The 16187-nt window shown below is 49.3% G+C and overlaps 1 protein-coding gene across 6 annotated transcripts in view; it reads right to left on the bottom strand.

The window, feature by feature from the left end:
- The window catches only part of dock3 (dedicator of cytokinesis 3), a 1512713-nt gene that overhangs the window by 323092 nt on the left and 1173434 nt on the right, over nt 1–16187 (bottom strand). For all 6 annotated transcript variants that reach the window (XM_086001262.1, XM_086001257.1, XM_086001258.1 and 3 more), the window contains one exon: nt 12639–12810. In XM_086001262.1, the coding sequence (XP_085857388.1) occupies nt 12639–12810 (172 nt within the window). The remainder of the gene's footprint in view (nt 1–12638; nt 12811–16187) is intronic.

The following is a 16187-nucleotide window of genomic DNA, read 5'->3' as shown; positions in this document are numbered from 1 at the left end:
CCTGATACAATATGGCAGAGACAGCCTTGTAGTTGCAATCCTTAGCCAAAGCCTTAAGGTCCTGCAGGAAATCGTCCGGAGATTCCTCAGGTAATTGCCTGCGAGTAGACAAAAGATACCTGGCGTATACTTCATTAACCGACTTAAGGTACTGGGCCTTAAGGGCTGTGAGGGCCTCTTCATATGTAGTAATATCTTCAATTATCGAGTAAGTTTGATGACTTACCAAGTTGGTTAGAAGACCCAACTTGTTAACCGTCGAATCGACCGATGCGATGAAGTGTTCAAAACATCGAAGCCAATGCATAAATTTCTTCGACGCGTCTGCCGAATGGGGATCGATATCCAGACGCTCTGGTTTCAAAAATCGATCCATCTTCCAAAAGTTGTTACTTAATAAAATTGATGTGCCAAATAACTGCCTGAATCCATGAGGAAAGGCTTTTATTAAGTAAGAACATGGCATCAAGTTAACACAGGGCAACCATCATTCATCACAGACCCAGCCCTTGGTCGAACATTCCAGAAGAGGGGCGGGGCTAGGGAGGAGCATTAGTGCTTACACCGGTAGAACATTCCAGACATTAACAAGTACAACAACAACAACAACAATACAAATGCCAGAACACAGAGTTATTTCATCACAACCTCATTATCATTTGAGTGCTGCGTTTGGCGTCAACTGCGCAGCTGCGGGCGTGATGAGGACCCGCATGATGCGATCTCAACTCCAGTATTCAAAGGTCCAATCCAAAGATGCAATTTGGAGAAGTTGGGAGTTTGCACAAAGAGAGGGAAAAGTTTCATGATGGATTCAGGACACTCAAGGGCTGCGCATTGATTTAACGATGTATCGCTTGATGTACTGCTGAGTGCGGTGAGGATCTGGAGACACATACATTTCCCCAGCAATGGGAGGAAGAAACCTGCTGCTGCCACAAAGAAGGTGCAGCTGAAGGTGGCCCAGGAGGTCAGCAGCAGGAGCATTGTGCCACGCTATTGGATTCAGTGGAGGACGCGCTTTAATGATCTAACCAGGCCTGGAAAGCTGAGTACAGTTAAACATTCACTTACATCTTGCTGTGCATCACCCCACCCCCTCATTCTGCCTGGTCAAGCCTACTCCATCACGTCGCTCCTCACACCCACTTATGTTGCAAGCGCACCCATTCTTCTCCTTTTCTGCACTTTCTCACATCTCCATCAATCCATCCACCATTGCCACTCACCCTCATCCTCTCAACTCCATGCTTAGCAACTAACACTTCAGTGTTTATAGTGGCACCCAGAAGAGCAGAAATAGAACACTGAACAACAGACTCCCACAGGGTTCTGTCCAGGCACCCATGTTAGTCAACGTTTACACTACTGATCTGCCCGAAAGAGAGTCCCGCAAGTTTATATATGCCGATGACATTGCCTTAGTCATAGTCATAACGGCACAGAAGGAGGCCATTCAGCCCATCGAGTCCATGCCGGTTCTCTGTAGAGCAATTCAGTCAGTCCTATTCCTCCGCTCTATCCCTGTGGCCCTGCAAATTTATTTCCCACATGTGCCTATTCAGTCTCCCCTTGAAAACATTGAGTGTCTCCGCTTCCACCACTTCTGTTGGCAGCGAGTTCCAGGTCCTCACCACTCACTGTGTAAAAAAGTTTTTCCTCGCATCCCCCCATTATTGCTTGCCCAAAACCTTAAATCTGTGTCCTCTAGTCCTTGTACCATCAACTAGTGGAAATAGCTTTTCCCCGTCTAGCCTATCCAAACCCGTCATAATCTTGCACACTTCTATCAAGTCACCCCTCAACCTCCTTTGCTCTAATGAAAAGAAATCCAGCTTCTCCAACCTGTCCTTGTAGCTAAGATCCCCCATCCCCAGAACCATACTGGTAAATCTCCTCTGCACCCTCTCAAGGGTCTTCACATCCTTCCTAAAGTGTGGTGACCAGAACGGGATGCAATACTCCAGTTGTGGCCTAACCAGCGCTTTATAAAGGTTCAGCATAACTTCTCTACTTTTGTACTCAATACCTCTATTTATGAAGCCCTGGGTCCCATATGCTTTGCTAGCCACTCTCTCATTATGTCCTGCCACCTTCAGGGACCTATGTACTTTAACTCCCAGGACCCCTGTCCCTGCACACTCTTTAAAACTGTGCCATTAAGTGTATTTTTGTCTCTCCCTGTTCCTTCTGTCAAAATGCATCACCTCACACTTCTCTGTATTAAATTCCATCTGCCACTTGTCTGCCCATTCTGCTAGCCTTTCTATGTCCTGTTGAAGTCGATTGGGATCATCCTCACTGTTTGCCACACCCCCAAGTTTGGTGTCACCGGCAAATTTAGAAATTCTACTCTGTATTCCAATATCTAAGTCATTTATATATATATATATATATATCAAAAAAAGCAGTGGCCCCAGCACTGACCCTTGGGGAACACCACTGTCTACCATCCTCCAGTCTGAAAAACAGCCATTTACCACTACTCGCTGTTTTCTGTCCTGAAGCCAATTCCTTATCCAAACTGTCACTGACCACCTATTCCATGAGCCTCAATTTTGTTAACCAGCCTTCTATGTGGTACTTTGTCAAATGCGTTCTTAAAATCCACGTAGACAACATCCATTTCATTCCCTTCAACAATCCTCCCTGTTACTTCATCAAAAAATTCAATTAGATTAATCAAACACGATCTGCCTTTTACAAATCCATGTTGGCTCTCCTTAATTAGCTTAAACCTCTCCAAGTGCCCGTTAATTTTTTCCTTGATTATTGTTTCTAAAACTTTACCCACCACTGATGTTAAACTAACCAGCATGTAGTTACTAGGATTGTCCTTGCACCCTTTCCAATCCTCAGGCACCTCCCCCGCATCTAGGGAAGATTGGAAAATTATGGCAAGCCCTTCCGCTATCTCCTCTCCCAATTCCCTTAGCAACCTGGGATGCAAGCCATCTGGACCAGGTGACTTATCCACTCTAAGCATACCCAGCCTTTCCAGTACATCCAGTCTATCAATTTTCACCCCTTCCATTGCTTCTCCCCTTTTCCACTTCTACCGATATTTTGTCAGCATCCACCTCCTTAGTAAACACCGATACAAAGTACTCATTGAGTGTTCTAGCCTTGACCTGCGCCTCTCAACATATATCCCCTTCTTTGTCCCTAATAGACCCCACCCCGCTTCTTACTACCCGCTTACTGTTTACATGCCAGTAGAAGATTTTTGGGTTCCCTTTTATGTTAACCGCCATTCTACTCTCATTCTCTCTTTGCCAATCTTATTCTCATCTTCACTTCGCCTCTCAACTTATTGTATTTGGTCTGGTTCTCCCTTGAAGAATTCACCTGACATGCATCATACACCCTCTTTTTTTGTTTCAACATCTTCTCTATCTCCTTCGTCATCCAAGGGGCCATTGCTTTGGTTCCCTTACCCTTCCCTCTTGCTGGAATGTACCTAGCCTGTACTTGGAACATCTCCTCCTTAAAGATCACCCATTGTTCCGTTACAGTTTTTCCTGTCAGTCTTTGGTTCCTTTTACCCTGGCTAGATTCTTTTGCATCCTATTGAAGTTAGCCCTATTCCAGTTTAGAAGCTCCACTCTAGATTATTCCTTGCTCCTCTTCATTGCTAATCTAAATCTTATGATACGATGATCACTCGTACCCAAGTGTTCTCCCACAGACACTGGTCGACCTAGCCCACCTCATTCCCCAGCACCAGAGCCAGCAATGCCTCCTTCCTAGTTGGGCCAAGAACATACTGGTCAAGGAAATTCTCCTGAACACATTTCAGAAATTCCTCCCCCTCCTTTCCCTTTACCCTAGCATTATCCCAATCGATATTTGGGTAATTTAAGTCCCCCAATATCATCACTCTCTAGCTCTTGCATACCTCTGAGATTTCCCTGCAGATTTGCTCCTCTACCTCCCTCTTACTATTTGGAGGCCTATAGAATACCCCCAATAGCGTGATCATACCCTTTTTGCTCCTCAACTCCAACCAAATGGATTCTATCCTTATCCCCTCAAGAACATCCTCTCTTTCCAACACTACAATGTCTTCCTTAATCAGCACTGCCACCCCACCTCCCTCTTTTCCTTCCCTATTTTTTCTGAACACTTTGTACCCTTGAATATTAAGTGCCCAGTTCTCACCATTTTAAAACCACGTTTCCGTTATTGCCACAACATCATATTGCCACATGGCTAATTGTGCTTGTAGCTCACCAACCTTATTTACCACACTTTGTGCATTTACCTTCATGCATTCTAAACCCATTTTTGAATTTTTTGTAGTCTTTCTTAGTCTGCTCCTATCTAATACGGTACTACTTCCGCCTCTAGTACTACTTTCTGCTCTAGTGCTATCCAACAAACTCACTCTTTTATGCACCTTATTCCTCTTTTCTACTCATTTATGCTGGAGCCCATCCCCCTGCCAAGCTAGTTTAAACCCTCCCCAACAGCACTAACAAACCTCCCCGCGAGAATATTGGTCCCGGCTCTGTTGAGGTGTAACCCGTCCGGCTTGTACAGGTCCCACCTTCCCCAGAAACGGTCCCAATGCCTCAGGAATCTTAGCCATGTAAAACAAGACTTTGTCCGCTACCAAGGAGACCCTGACCAGTGATTTACAGAGGATGGAGGCCTACTTCTGCCAATGGCAACGTCAGCTAAACCCGCAAAAGACCGTCACTTTAACATTCCACCTCAACACCTATCAAGCAAACCAAGCTTTGAAAGTCGTCTTTTGCGGCGCAGAGGTAAACCATGCCAAAAATCCCTCCTATTTAGGGGTCACACTCGATCGCACCCTGTCGTATAGACAGCATCTCCAGAATCTTGGGAAGAAACTAAAGAGCAGGGTCAACGTGAAACTCGCTGGATCCACATGGGGAGCAGACGCTCAAACCCTCCGAATGGCAGCACTCGCCCTGGTGTACTCTACAGCAGAGTACTGCTCTCCAACATGACTATCAAATCTACATGTCAAATCCGTTGATGTCCAGCTGAACTCTACTGAGAGAATTATCACCAGGATGCTTTGATCGACTGCAACACCTTGGCTGCCCGTGCTTGCAAACATTGCACCACCACACTATGCCACGAAAATGCAGTCTCCAGAGAATACAACCGCTACACCAGCAAAGACATGCCGATCCAGGCCGACTTGAACAACCTACCACCAACCCGTCTCAAATCTAGGTCATTTTGGACCATCACTGAAGCCCTTCAGCAATTTCCCCTCAGCCTTAATGACCAATGGCAAAATGCTTGGAAGAACTGCAACGTACTAAATTGATTCCTTATAGAGGACCCCACAGTATAACCTGCAGGATAAAACCTTCCTCGCAAACAGTGGACAACCATCAACCACCTCAGAACCGGTCATGGTAGATGCTGCCACCTTGTCCATAGTTGGAAGATTAAAGCATCCCCATCATGCGACTGCGTAACTCCTAATCAGACCCTGGAGCACACCATTGAACACTACCCTCTGAGGAAATTCATAGGCAGCCTACAAGGTAGCCACGCTGATACACCGGTAGCTTTGGTCTGGATATCTGACTTAGATATTGATATTTAATTTGTTTTTGCTACTACCATATGAAAGAAGATGACCCTCATCCTTATGCAATTTCATGCCTCTGCCTGATAGTCACCCTCACCAAATGCGCTGCATCCATCAGGTGAACACGTGCCATTACAGTCACTGATAGGTCTGTTCTTTCTCCCGTTGCAGGAGAAAAGAGCACAGAGCATGAGGGAGAGGGAGAGAACCGGAGGTGGTCCTCCACATATCTCACAGCTAACAACTTCAGAGGAGGAAGCGCTGGAGATCAGTGGAGTTTTGGCGTCCCTGGCTGTCGGAGATGGTGAGACGGGGTCCTTCCAGCTACCTGGTGACACAATTAAATATTAGCGATGCACATATCATACAACACTCAGTCATGTTGACTGGATTTCAAGAAGTGAAATATGATCATCTCCATAATGATACACTACAACTTTCTTAGCTTGCCAGTACTAATTCATAGCTTTTCTTTCCACCAGGGCCTTCACATGTGCAAAAGCAAAATACTGTGGATGCTGCAAATCTGAAATAAAAACGAAAACGAATATCCGGAATTCTCTATTAACCGGCAAAATTCATACTCCGAAAACAACACCTCAATAACCGGAAATGTTGCCGAGTCCGAGTCTCCCGCGGTGGCCGAGTTAATCAGTGGGGGTAGTTCTCCAAACTGACACTACTTGGCACTGTCGGAAGTCCGAACACCTCAATAACAGGAGTCTGACTCTCCCGCGCTGCCGGGAGTACCCAATTACTGTATACTGCACATTTCTTGATTTTTTTATTTTTGTTTGTTAAAAATAGCCTCGGTAGATAACCCTCTCCGTCATCCGGAATTTTTAATCAACCGGCACCATCCCGGTCCAGTCGGTGCCGGATACCAAAGAGTTTCCTGTATGCTGGAAATACTCAGTAGGTCAGGAAGCATATGTGGAGAGAGAAACAGAGTTAACGTTTCAGGTCGATGACCTTTCGTCAGACCGTCATATGTGCAGCAGGAGTCCATGGACCTCGCGGCGATGAATCCTCAGAGGAGCTGCTTCCTTCTGCGGGTACACTGTCACAGGACTCATGCTTACCATGCACCTGCTCAGATACTTGCACTTCAGTGGGACCAGTTAGACAGTTAGTTGGGTTTTCAGTTCTCACCCGTTGTCCCCCCTCTCCCACCCCCTCAGTCAGTACCTGACATGCTACCTTGTTTCTCAATGGCCGAGTCTGCCCCTGCACAGGTGCAGGTGGAGCAGCCTTTGGCGGGGCCCTCATGGGCTCCAAAATCCAGAGATCGTTGGCCAAGAGCATCTCAGCAGTCAGAGCAGGGATCTGAGCAACCTGCCTCTCCCTCTGCTGAAGGCACAGGGGTTGCATCATGTAGGAGTGGTAGGAAAAGGAAGAGGAAAGCTTTGTAGTTGCAGAAGGGTATTCACATGGTGTATGAGAAAATGTTACGTTGTGAAGTTTCTGTTGTTTAGTTCAATCACATAAATGCTACTATTTTACACCACTTACCCATCTTACCCATTTTTGGTTGCTGGGTGGCATGTCGCCTTTTAACTTGCCTGATGATGAATGAGAAGGCATTAATTGATGAGGACCAAAGTGTGGATGTGCAACGGGTGGTTGGTTGTTTGCAGGACTGCTTTGTATCAGTGGCATTGGGGGGGCGGGAAGAGTGGCTGTTGCACGTGCTTCTGACATCGGTCCACAGGTGCAACCTAAGTGAACCTTGCATTAATAAGGGCATCCCTGGCAGCAAGGTGAGTAGCTGGTGCTGCATTGTTCTCTTCACCTTTTTCCTCCTCACCTTCCTCCTCCTCGGAATCGTCTGCAGAGGATCTGTGCCTTGTTCCTCCTGCAGGTCCAAACCTCGTTGCTGCGCAATGTTGTGCAGAACACAGCACGCCACGACCATTCTAGACACCCTGGCTGGTGCATACTGAAGGGCACCTCCAGATCTATTTAGATCTGAAGCTCATCTTCAGCATGCCAATGGCTTGTTTGATCACATATCTGGTGGTCATATGGCATTCATTGTAGAATTTTTTGGTTCATTGGTCAGCTTTCTAATGGGTGTCATTAGCCAAGTTTGAAGTGGGTATCCCTTGTCTCCTAGCAACCACCCTTTAAGTGTGCTTCCATGTCCAAAGACGTCAGGGAGCTTGGCCTACCGCAGGATGAAAGCATCATGGGCTTCCCGGAAATCTTGCGCATACCTGCAGAAGTATCTTTTTGTGGTTGCACACCAGCTGCACATTGATGGAGTGGAAGCCCTTGCGGTTGACGAATACTCCTGGTTGATCTGTGGGTGCGAGGATTGCCACGTGTGTGCTGTTAATGACGCCCTGCACCTGTGGGAAGCTAGCCAGAGACGCAAACCCAAGCGCCCGCTCATTCTGACTGGCGTCATCGCAGGCAAAACTCACATAATTGCCAGCCCTGGCAATAACCCATCAGTCACATGTCTTATGCATTTGTAGGCCACCGACTGGGAGATCCTGGATATGTCTCCGGCAGAGACCTGGAAGGATCCAGAGGCAAAAAAGTTGAGGACTGTGGTGACTTTGACAGCCACTGGTAATGCGTGGCCACCAGGTCCAGTGCTTTCACTGGCGAGTTTCAGGAAGCCCGGGAAACCCGTGGATGTGACATTAAATTTAAAAGTGTGTTGAAATATTGCTCCAATTGAACGATTAGGATATGTTAATGGCCCAGAAATTCGGGTCGGGGGCTTCCCGCGGGTGTAAGCCCCCGACCTACACTTACCTTGCGCGCCGGCCGTTGAGCTGTGGGCCCCCATGGAATTCCGATCCTGGGCCTGCTCCAACTGCCGGCGCGCAGTGCTTGTGTATCCCAGGGGCGCAGTTAGTTCGATGCGTCCCCTGGGATCACGTGGGCCATGGGGAGCCAATCGGAGCAGGGAATGCTCCATTCTAAGATTGACAGGAAGAGCTGTCAAACTTATAAATACTACGGCCCAAAACAGCACTAAATCTTCAAATAAATTTTAAAAAACATCACATTTTTTAAATAAACTATAAATTACATGAAATAACTATTTTATACAATAATTTAAATTTTTGAAAAAAATAATTTTATTTTCTAACGGGGCTAAAAATAAACTTACCTTGCTTTAAAGTATTTAAAAATAATAAACCTGTGGAAAAAATGTTTTAATTTTAATTAATTCACCACTTACCTTGTAAAAAGCAGGCCTTACGCCTGCTTTTTAAATGTGTAACTTCTGGAGACTTACCCTCCCAGGAAAAACTGCAAAAAAAACGTAAGTTCGATGCGCACACGCAGCCTCTCCTGCGCATGCGTTCGAACTCTGAACCCCTTTGTTCAGGGGAACGGAAGCGCCGGTTTCCCGCGCATGCGCAGTGCATGCAGGAAACCGACACTTCCATTGGGCTTACGGGTGAGTACCCCGTGCTTACTCAGCCGTAGAGATCCGAATTTCTGGGCCAATATGTTAATAGTCAACCCACCTCTCCCGAGCGGGTTGTCCGCAAGCAGCCTTAAGAGCTAAACACGCAAGTCAGCGGGTTGGAGCTGGCTTCCTGACGCGCTCGCATTTTTGCCTGTTTTAACTCCCGACCCGCACCCACGTACTCATCCAGGTTAAAATTTCCCCCTTTATATCTGAAAGATGCTGCTGTCTAGTTGTATAAGGCGCACCCTGGAATGCACAATTGCTTACTGTTAAGCCCCAGTCAAAGCAGGATCTTTAAACAATGGGATTTTAATGTATTACACTAAAAGGACATCACAGTGCCAATGTCCAGATTAGGGGGTGGAGGGGGAGGGGGGAGGGGAGGAGGGGGGGATGGGGGGAAGGGGGGTGGAGGGGGAGGGGGGAGGGGAAGGAGGGAGGGGGAGGGGAAGGGTGGGTGGAGGGGGAGGGGGGGAAGGGGGGGTGGGGGGGAGGGTGTGTGTGTGGGGGGGAAGGGGGGGTGGGAAGGGTCTGGGGGGAAGGGTGGGGGAAGGAGGGGGGAGGGGGGGGAAGGGAGAAAGGGAGAAAGGGAGGGGAGGAGCCAGCAGACCCTCTCCCCTCTGCCGGCGATGGCTCTGCAGAGCTCCGTGCCGCCGCACGCACTCACATGGCCCAGCTGAGCGCAGAGCCCCGGTCAACCCGAGCCCCGCCCCCCCGAGCCCCGCCCCACACCCTCCCGAGCCCCGGCTTCAAGACCGCCGATTGCGGCTGGGCCTGCGCTGGAGCAAAGCCGCGGGAACGGGCGTGAGCCGGCTTGAGGCTGTGAGAGAGGGCCGGGCGCAGTTGCTGAGGTAACCCTTCCCCCCCCTTCCCGCTCTCCCGAGCACCGGCCTCCCGAGCCCCGCCCTCCCGAGCCCCGGCCCCCCGCCCGAGCCGCGGGAGGGAAGGAGAGAGAGAGCCGCCGCTCCTCCGGTCGATGTGTTGCGGGCCGACCCGATGAGCACCCGATCAGCTGAGCCCGAGCCCCGTGGTGACCGCAACTGACCTCCCGCTAGGCTCCCTCCCGCCCGCCAGCCTTTACCAAAATGGCGGCGATGGCTACGCGCGTCACAGTCCCGCGCCGCCAGCCTTTACAAAGATGGCGGCGATCGCGGGGCGGGCCCAGCGGGACGGGGCGGTGCCTAGCTCGGGCGTGGCTGGGCAACAGAGGCCCAGGCTTCCAAGCCTGCAAAAACGGTGAAAGGTAGGAAAATTATAGAGGTTAGAGAAAAGATTTACAAATTAATTAACTTTTTTTAAAAACAATTTGTGTTTTAAAGGAACTTTTTTTTCTGGAAATCTAGATTTGAAAAGAAACACGCAGAAAGTGGGAAAAAAAAATAAACTTACGAATCACGATGGCTGACACTCACCTCAGTTCAGAATGATAAGGCCCGCCCACACACGCACCGATTGGTCAACCATCAGGTCACTGAACTGTAGGATTGGTCAATCATCACGTCACTCAACTCTAGGATGGAACGCCCGCACACACAATGAACCCGCCCCCATTCGATGCTAATGAGCGGATAATGAGCAGAATTTTGAACGTTTTTTGGATACCGTCGGCACAATTTTTGTCCGACCAAACAGTAAATACGCCCACAAGAGTCCCCTAATGATGAGCTTTCTTTTGATATAACATATGTGTAGGTACACTCTATAACTTTTGATTGTATAGCCGGACAGACAGACAGACAGAGAGACAGACAGAGAGACATAGGCCTAGAAATTCAGTATAGCCACGTTCGGGGCGCTACAGTCGGGCGGCCGCTAAAGTTTGCGCCCGGCGCAAGTTCGCGCCACCTTCGCCGATATTCAGACGCATCGCCCCAAGAGGTTGCTGCTGCACTAAAACAGGCGATGCACGACTATCATTAGGCGCTAAGCCGGCCGTCCGGGGCGATACTCCCGAGGGCGGGCGCAGCGCAGGTGCGGCGAGTTGCTGATTGACGGCAGACACTCTGGCGCCGGTCAGCTCTTAAAGGGGGAGGGTGGACTTGTCTGGCTGCCATGCCCTGCGCACTGCAGCCCTGAAGCAAGGCCTGACCAATGCTGGTTCATCAGTTCTACGCCCTGGACCATGGGGAAGCCCGCTATTCTTCCAAATCCCATTGTACGCTCTTGCTGCTTGTCCAGGGTCATGGGGAAGGAGATGTACTGACGTCTCCTTCTGAAAAGGGCATTGTTCACCTGTCGGATGCAGCAATGTACCGCGAACTGGGAGATGTTGGCAATGTCCCCAGTAGCGGACAGGAAGGAGCCGGTGGCATAGAAGTTGAGAGCCACCGTCACCTTCACTGCCACCGACAGAGACGTCCTGCTCCTCAGCTGTGGCTGCAGATCTCTGCGAAGCAGGTGGCAGATCTCAGTGACCACCTCCCTTCTGAATCGCAGCCTCCGAACACACTGCTCCTCAGACATGTTCAGATATGAGAACTGCTGGCGGTATACCCTGGGTGGGTAAGGCCTCCTGTGCCGACACCTGTTGGCCCTTCTCCATCTGGCCATGACTGGCACTCTCTCACGGCGTCTCTGATCCCTTTGAATGCAATGCAGAAAGCCAACGTTTCCACCCATTGTAGCCCCCATTACAGTATATGTGGCGACTCAAGGCTATGGCACTGAAAGTGAAATCCAAGTGCAAAGCTCTGGCCTGAAGCCAGAAGTACCTGTGCAAGCGCTGAGTCAAAGCAGAAAGCTCTCTGCCTTTGTCTCTCACACAGAAGGATTGGCACAAAATGGCTGTCACTTATAATGCAGGAGGAGTCCCCTTTAAATAGCGCCGCCCGCACCCCGCAGCGACTGGGAACCGTTCCCCTCTACCAGTCGCTGGGGGCGCCAGGCGCAAAGAAGGGCGGCGCCACTGAAGTTCCGGTTTGGGGCGCACAAAGGGCGTTGCACAATGAAATGACGTCAGGATCTACGCGCGCAGCTGAGCGCGCGCAAAGACTTTGCACCGACGCTAAATCTCTAGTGAAGTTGGGGAGAGGCGCAGATCGCGCTGCGCCCGGCCGCTAGCCGATAGCGCCCAACATCTCCGCCTCCTAAGGCGCTACCGGCTGGCGCAAGCAACTGAATTTCTAGGCCATACTGTTTTATATATATAGATTCAGACCTCATCACTACCACTCCACACACAAGAATGACGATCAAAACCAATGGCACTCCTAGACAAGGTAAGGCAGCTCCTGTGCTGCTCTGCCCAGCACATACCCACTTCCCTCCCCTAGTGCGCTGTTAATGAACACCTCAAACCTGAAATATCCAACATAACATCAATATGCACAGGCAGACTCATTGGCCCTGAAATTACGCCGTGTGATACTTGTGTACGATCGTTTAATATGTTGGTTTGAAATTGATCTCTCATACTTCAGCGGAGGTATAAACCCATTAAAGCCACCAGTAAGATAGTGGAAAGAAATCTGAGATGAACATGTTAAGCTTTTGTAACCAGTGTCCAATGGGCGCCAGTATTGGTATGTGTACCTGTAAGTGCTGTTTAAGTAAGAGGTAGCAGCTGTACCAGCATGGAAACCAATGTAACACGCTGGAAGATAGCACAAAATATTTCAACATTACCATTCTGGGTCAGTTTAGTAGATGAGAGTAGGGTCGAGATCCAAAAGAACTCCTTGGTACTTCGCTGGAATATGAGACTGGATGGGATGTTGGGGCAGCCGTTGAAGTCCTCTTTACAGCAGGGGAGACCCAGGTACAGCCCATGGTTACTGAAAGTGCTATTTTCATCACACTGTAAAATAAAATTCACAGGTTAATTTAATTCTCTCTACCATTTGCCTCCATTATACCTCTTGCCCTCCCCCCTTTGCCTCTGTCACTCCCTCCTTTGGCTGAGAGAGCACACGGTAACTACTCCACAGCTTTCAGTATGTACCCCACAGTTGATGGAATGGCAGACAACAAGCAGTAAAGGCCAAGAACTCCAGTAATCAGTTTAAAAAAAACTATCATATTGATTAACTAATTGATCTCCTTTGGCATTGCTCTAGGGTCTAGAGCACAACTGTGATGTTAAGCTGCTAAAGTGGAGTGCCACCTGGCTTATTCTTTTATCACAGCTCAACAAAAAGCAGTCAAAAAGGCTGTTTGAATGTTGCCTTTATCTCGGGAGGTTGGAATACAAAGGGGTGGAAGTTATGCTTCAGTTCAGAGCTCTGGTTAGACCCCATTCAGTATGGGCACCACCTCAGGAAGGATATATTGGTCTTAGAGGGGGCACAGCTTGGATTCACCAGATTGATACCGGGGCTTAAGGGGTTAAATTGAGGACAGGTTGCATAGACTAGCCTTATGTTCCCTTTAGTTTAGAAGTTTGAGGGGTGATCTGATTGAGGTGTTTAAAATGTTAAAAGGATTCAATAGAGTAGATACAGAGAAACTATTTCCTCTGGTGGGGAATCAAGAACGACAGGGCATAATCTTAAAATTATAGTGAGGCAATTTAGGAGAGAAATCAGAAAGTACTTTTTCACCCAAAGGTTAGTGGAAATCTATTAACTCTCTACCCCAAAAGGCTGTGGATGCTGGGGTCAATTGGAGCATTCAAGACTAAAATCGACATTTTGTTATGTAAGGATATCAAGGGATATAGAGCAAAGGCAAGTAAATAGAGTTGAGGTGCTGAGCAGCCATTATCTAACTGAATGGCAGAACAGGCTCAAGGGGCTGATGGCCTACTCCTGTTGCAATGTTCTGGCCTACTCCATAATTAGATTCTAATTGCTGCTGCTGAGGGAAGTTTAACTAAATTGGCAGCTGTTTGTAATTCTCTGATTCCTCTTTTTAAAAAAACATTTCTTTAAATTGTTCTTTGTGATTGTTATGTGAATGTGATAGTTGAGCCAATCGGGTGTAAGTGTAACACACACTTTGTACATGTGACAAAGTATGCTACTTTGAATTGTGACAGTTATATCACCTCACATGGCGGTGTCTCCAAAGGTAGTGTTGTGCTATAAACAGGGTATTACAGCACAGAACTCAATGGTTTATTATACTGTGAGTTAGAATGCCAGCAGAGCAGTGCTAAAGCAAAAACCCGCCACCTACAAGTGCAGCACTTCCATTTTGTCTTTCAGCTGATGTGCTGCAATTCTCAATTGGGCCTGGACAAATCTCTGGCAAGTCCTTTGGAGGTGCAAACTTCACCTTCTTTATATTGATCATTGCCCATGTGGCGGAGCCACTAAGGGACTCCGATCAGTTGTATATAATTCCCTTTAATAATATGTTAGCTACAGCCTGAGTCTGTATCTTTGTTTTCACTGTTTACATGTACAGAGCGCGATCACTTTAATAGCGCGGGTAAACGCGATGACGTCACGCCGTTCATCACGTGATCCCCCACCGGTGGGAAAAACGTGATGACGTCATGACGTCAGCCACGGGACCACCCAAGCAGTCCTCGTGGAGCCTCCGAACTGACTAGGCCTATATTCGATGTTCTCCTGTAGTTATCCGTTAAACTCTGTTAGTTTTCATTAAACCTCATTTATTTGATCGCCTGAGTGGACCTCAGTCTTTTGGATAGGAACTAGACATTCCTACATTGGTGGCCCCGAGTTTTGCGAACGGTTTTCGCAGAAGTTACTGAACATGGAATCGAACGCCGTTGCTTTGAAGCTACCACAGTTCTGGGAGCAACAGCCAGCCGCGTGGTTCATCCAGGCTGAAGCCCAGTTCGCAATCAGGAACATCGTTGCGGATCAGACCCGTTACTATTACGTGGTCTCCGCCCTCGACAGCGCCACAGCCTCGCGGATCGTCAGCCTGCTTGGTAATCCACCAGAAAATCGCAAGTATGAAACGATAAAGGCGCGGTTGTTACACGTCTTCGGGCTCACGAAGTCGGAGCGCGCCCGCCGGCTGCTCAATATGCCCGGCCTCGGGGACTCCAAGCCGTCCGAGCTCATGAGCCAAATGCTCATGCTCCTGGGCTCCGAACCGGAATGCTTCCTCTTCAGGGAGCTATTCCTCAGCCAGCTACCGGAGCAAGTTCAGGCTGCCCGAGCCAGGTCGGAAGTCACAGACTGCGCAGAGCTGGCTGCCGAAACGGACAAGATCTTCGCAGTGACACAGCAGTACTGCACTGCCACAAGGCGCCCATCCCCCACAGACGCTGCCCCAGCCCCTCAACCTGCGGGGTTGTGCTTCTACCACGCCCGTTTTGGCACGAAAGCAAGATGCTGCCGCCCTCCCTGCAGCTTTTCACTCAAAAAAAAAACAGCAGCCACCCTGTCGAAAGAGGACCGATTAAAACGAGTGCCCCGCGGTTGCGATGGCAATCGGCAATTCGAGAAAACTCCTCTTCATCACCGACTCCCTATCTGGTCGACATTTCCTCTGCGACACCGGGGTGCAGTGTAGCATCCTACCCGCGTCAAATCTTGATCTACAAGCCGGGGGGCACGGCCCCTCCCTCGAGGCGGCTAATGGCGGGGCCATTCGGACCTTCGGAAGACGGGGAGTACAGGTGTGCTTCGGCGGCCAGCGGTTTTACTGGGATTTCATCATGGCCAATGTCTCTCAAGCCATCCTCGGGCGGATTTTTTGTGCGCCAACGGCCTCCTGGTGGATGTACGGCACCGTCGGTTGATCAATGCGACCACTTTTCACTCCATCTCGTGCCACCGCGGTAACACCATGGCGCGCACTGTCTCCTGTGCGTTCCCACCTCCGGATGACTTCACTCGCCTCCTCGGAGATTTCCCAGACCTGACTAGACCCACTTTCTCTTCCACGGCCACGAAACATGGTGTCGAACATCACATCAGCACTACTGGCTCCCCGGTCTACGCACGGGCCCGGCGCCTCGAACCTGGCAAGCTCGCGGCTGCGAAAGCGGAGTTCGACACGATGGAGCAGTTAGGGATTATTCGCCAGTCGAATAGTCCCTGGTCTTCGCCTCTCCACATTGTTCCGAAACCTGGCAGCGGATGGCGGCCTTGCGGCGACTACCGACGCCTGAACGACGCCACTACTCCTGATCGGTACCCGATCCCTCATATTCAGGATTTCTCTGCCCATTTGGCGGGAAATACCATTTTTTCAAAAGTCGACCTTGTCCGTGGCTACCACCAGGTCCTCGTACACCTGCAAGACGTCCCG

Source organism: Somniosus microcephalus, chromosome 11 (genome assembly GCF_052327205.1).
Source record: "Somniosus microcephalus isolate GS21.2 chromosome 11, FLI_Smic_1.0, whole genome shotgun sequence".
Classification (NCBI taxonomy): Eukaryota; Metazoa; Chordata; class Chondrichthyes; order Squaliformes; family Somniosidae; genus Somniosus; species Somniosus microcephalus.
This window is presented reverse-complemented; position numbering and strand designations above follow the sequence as displayed.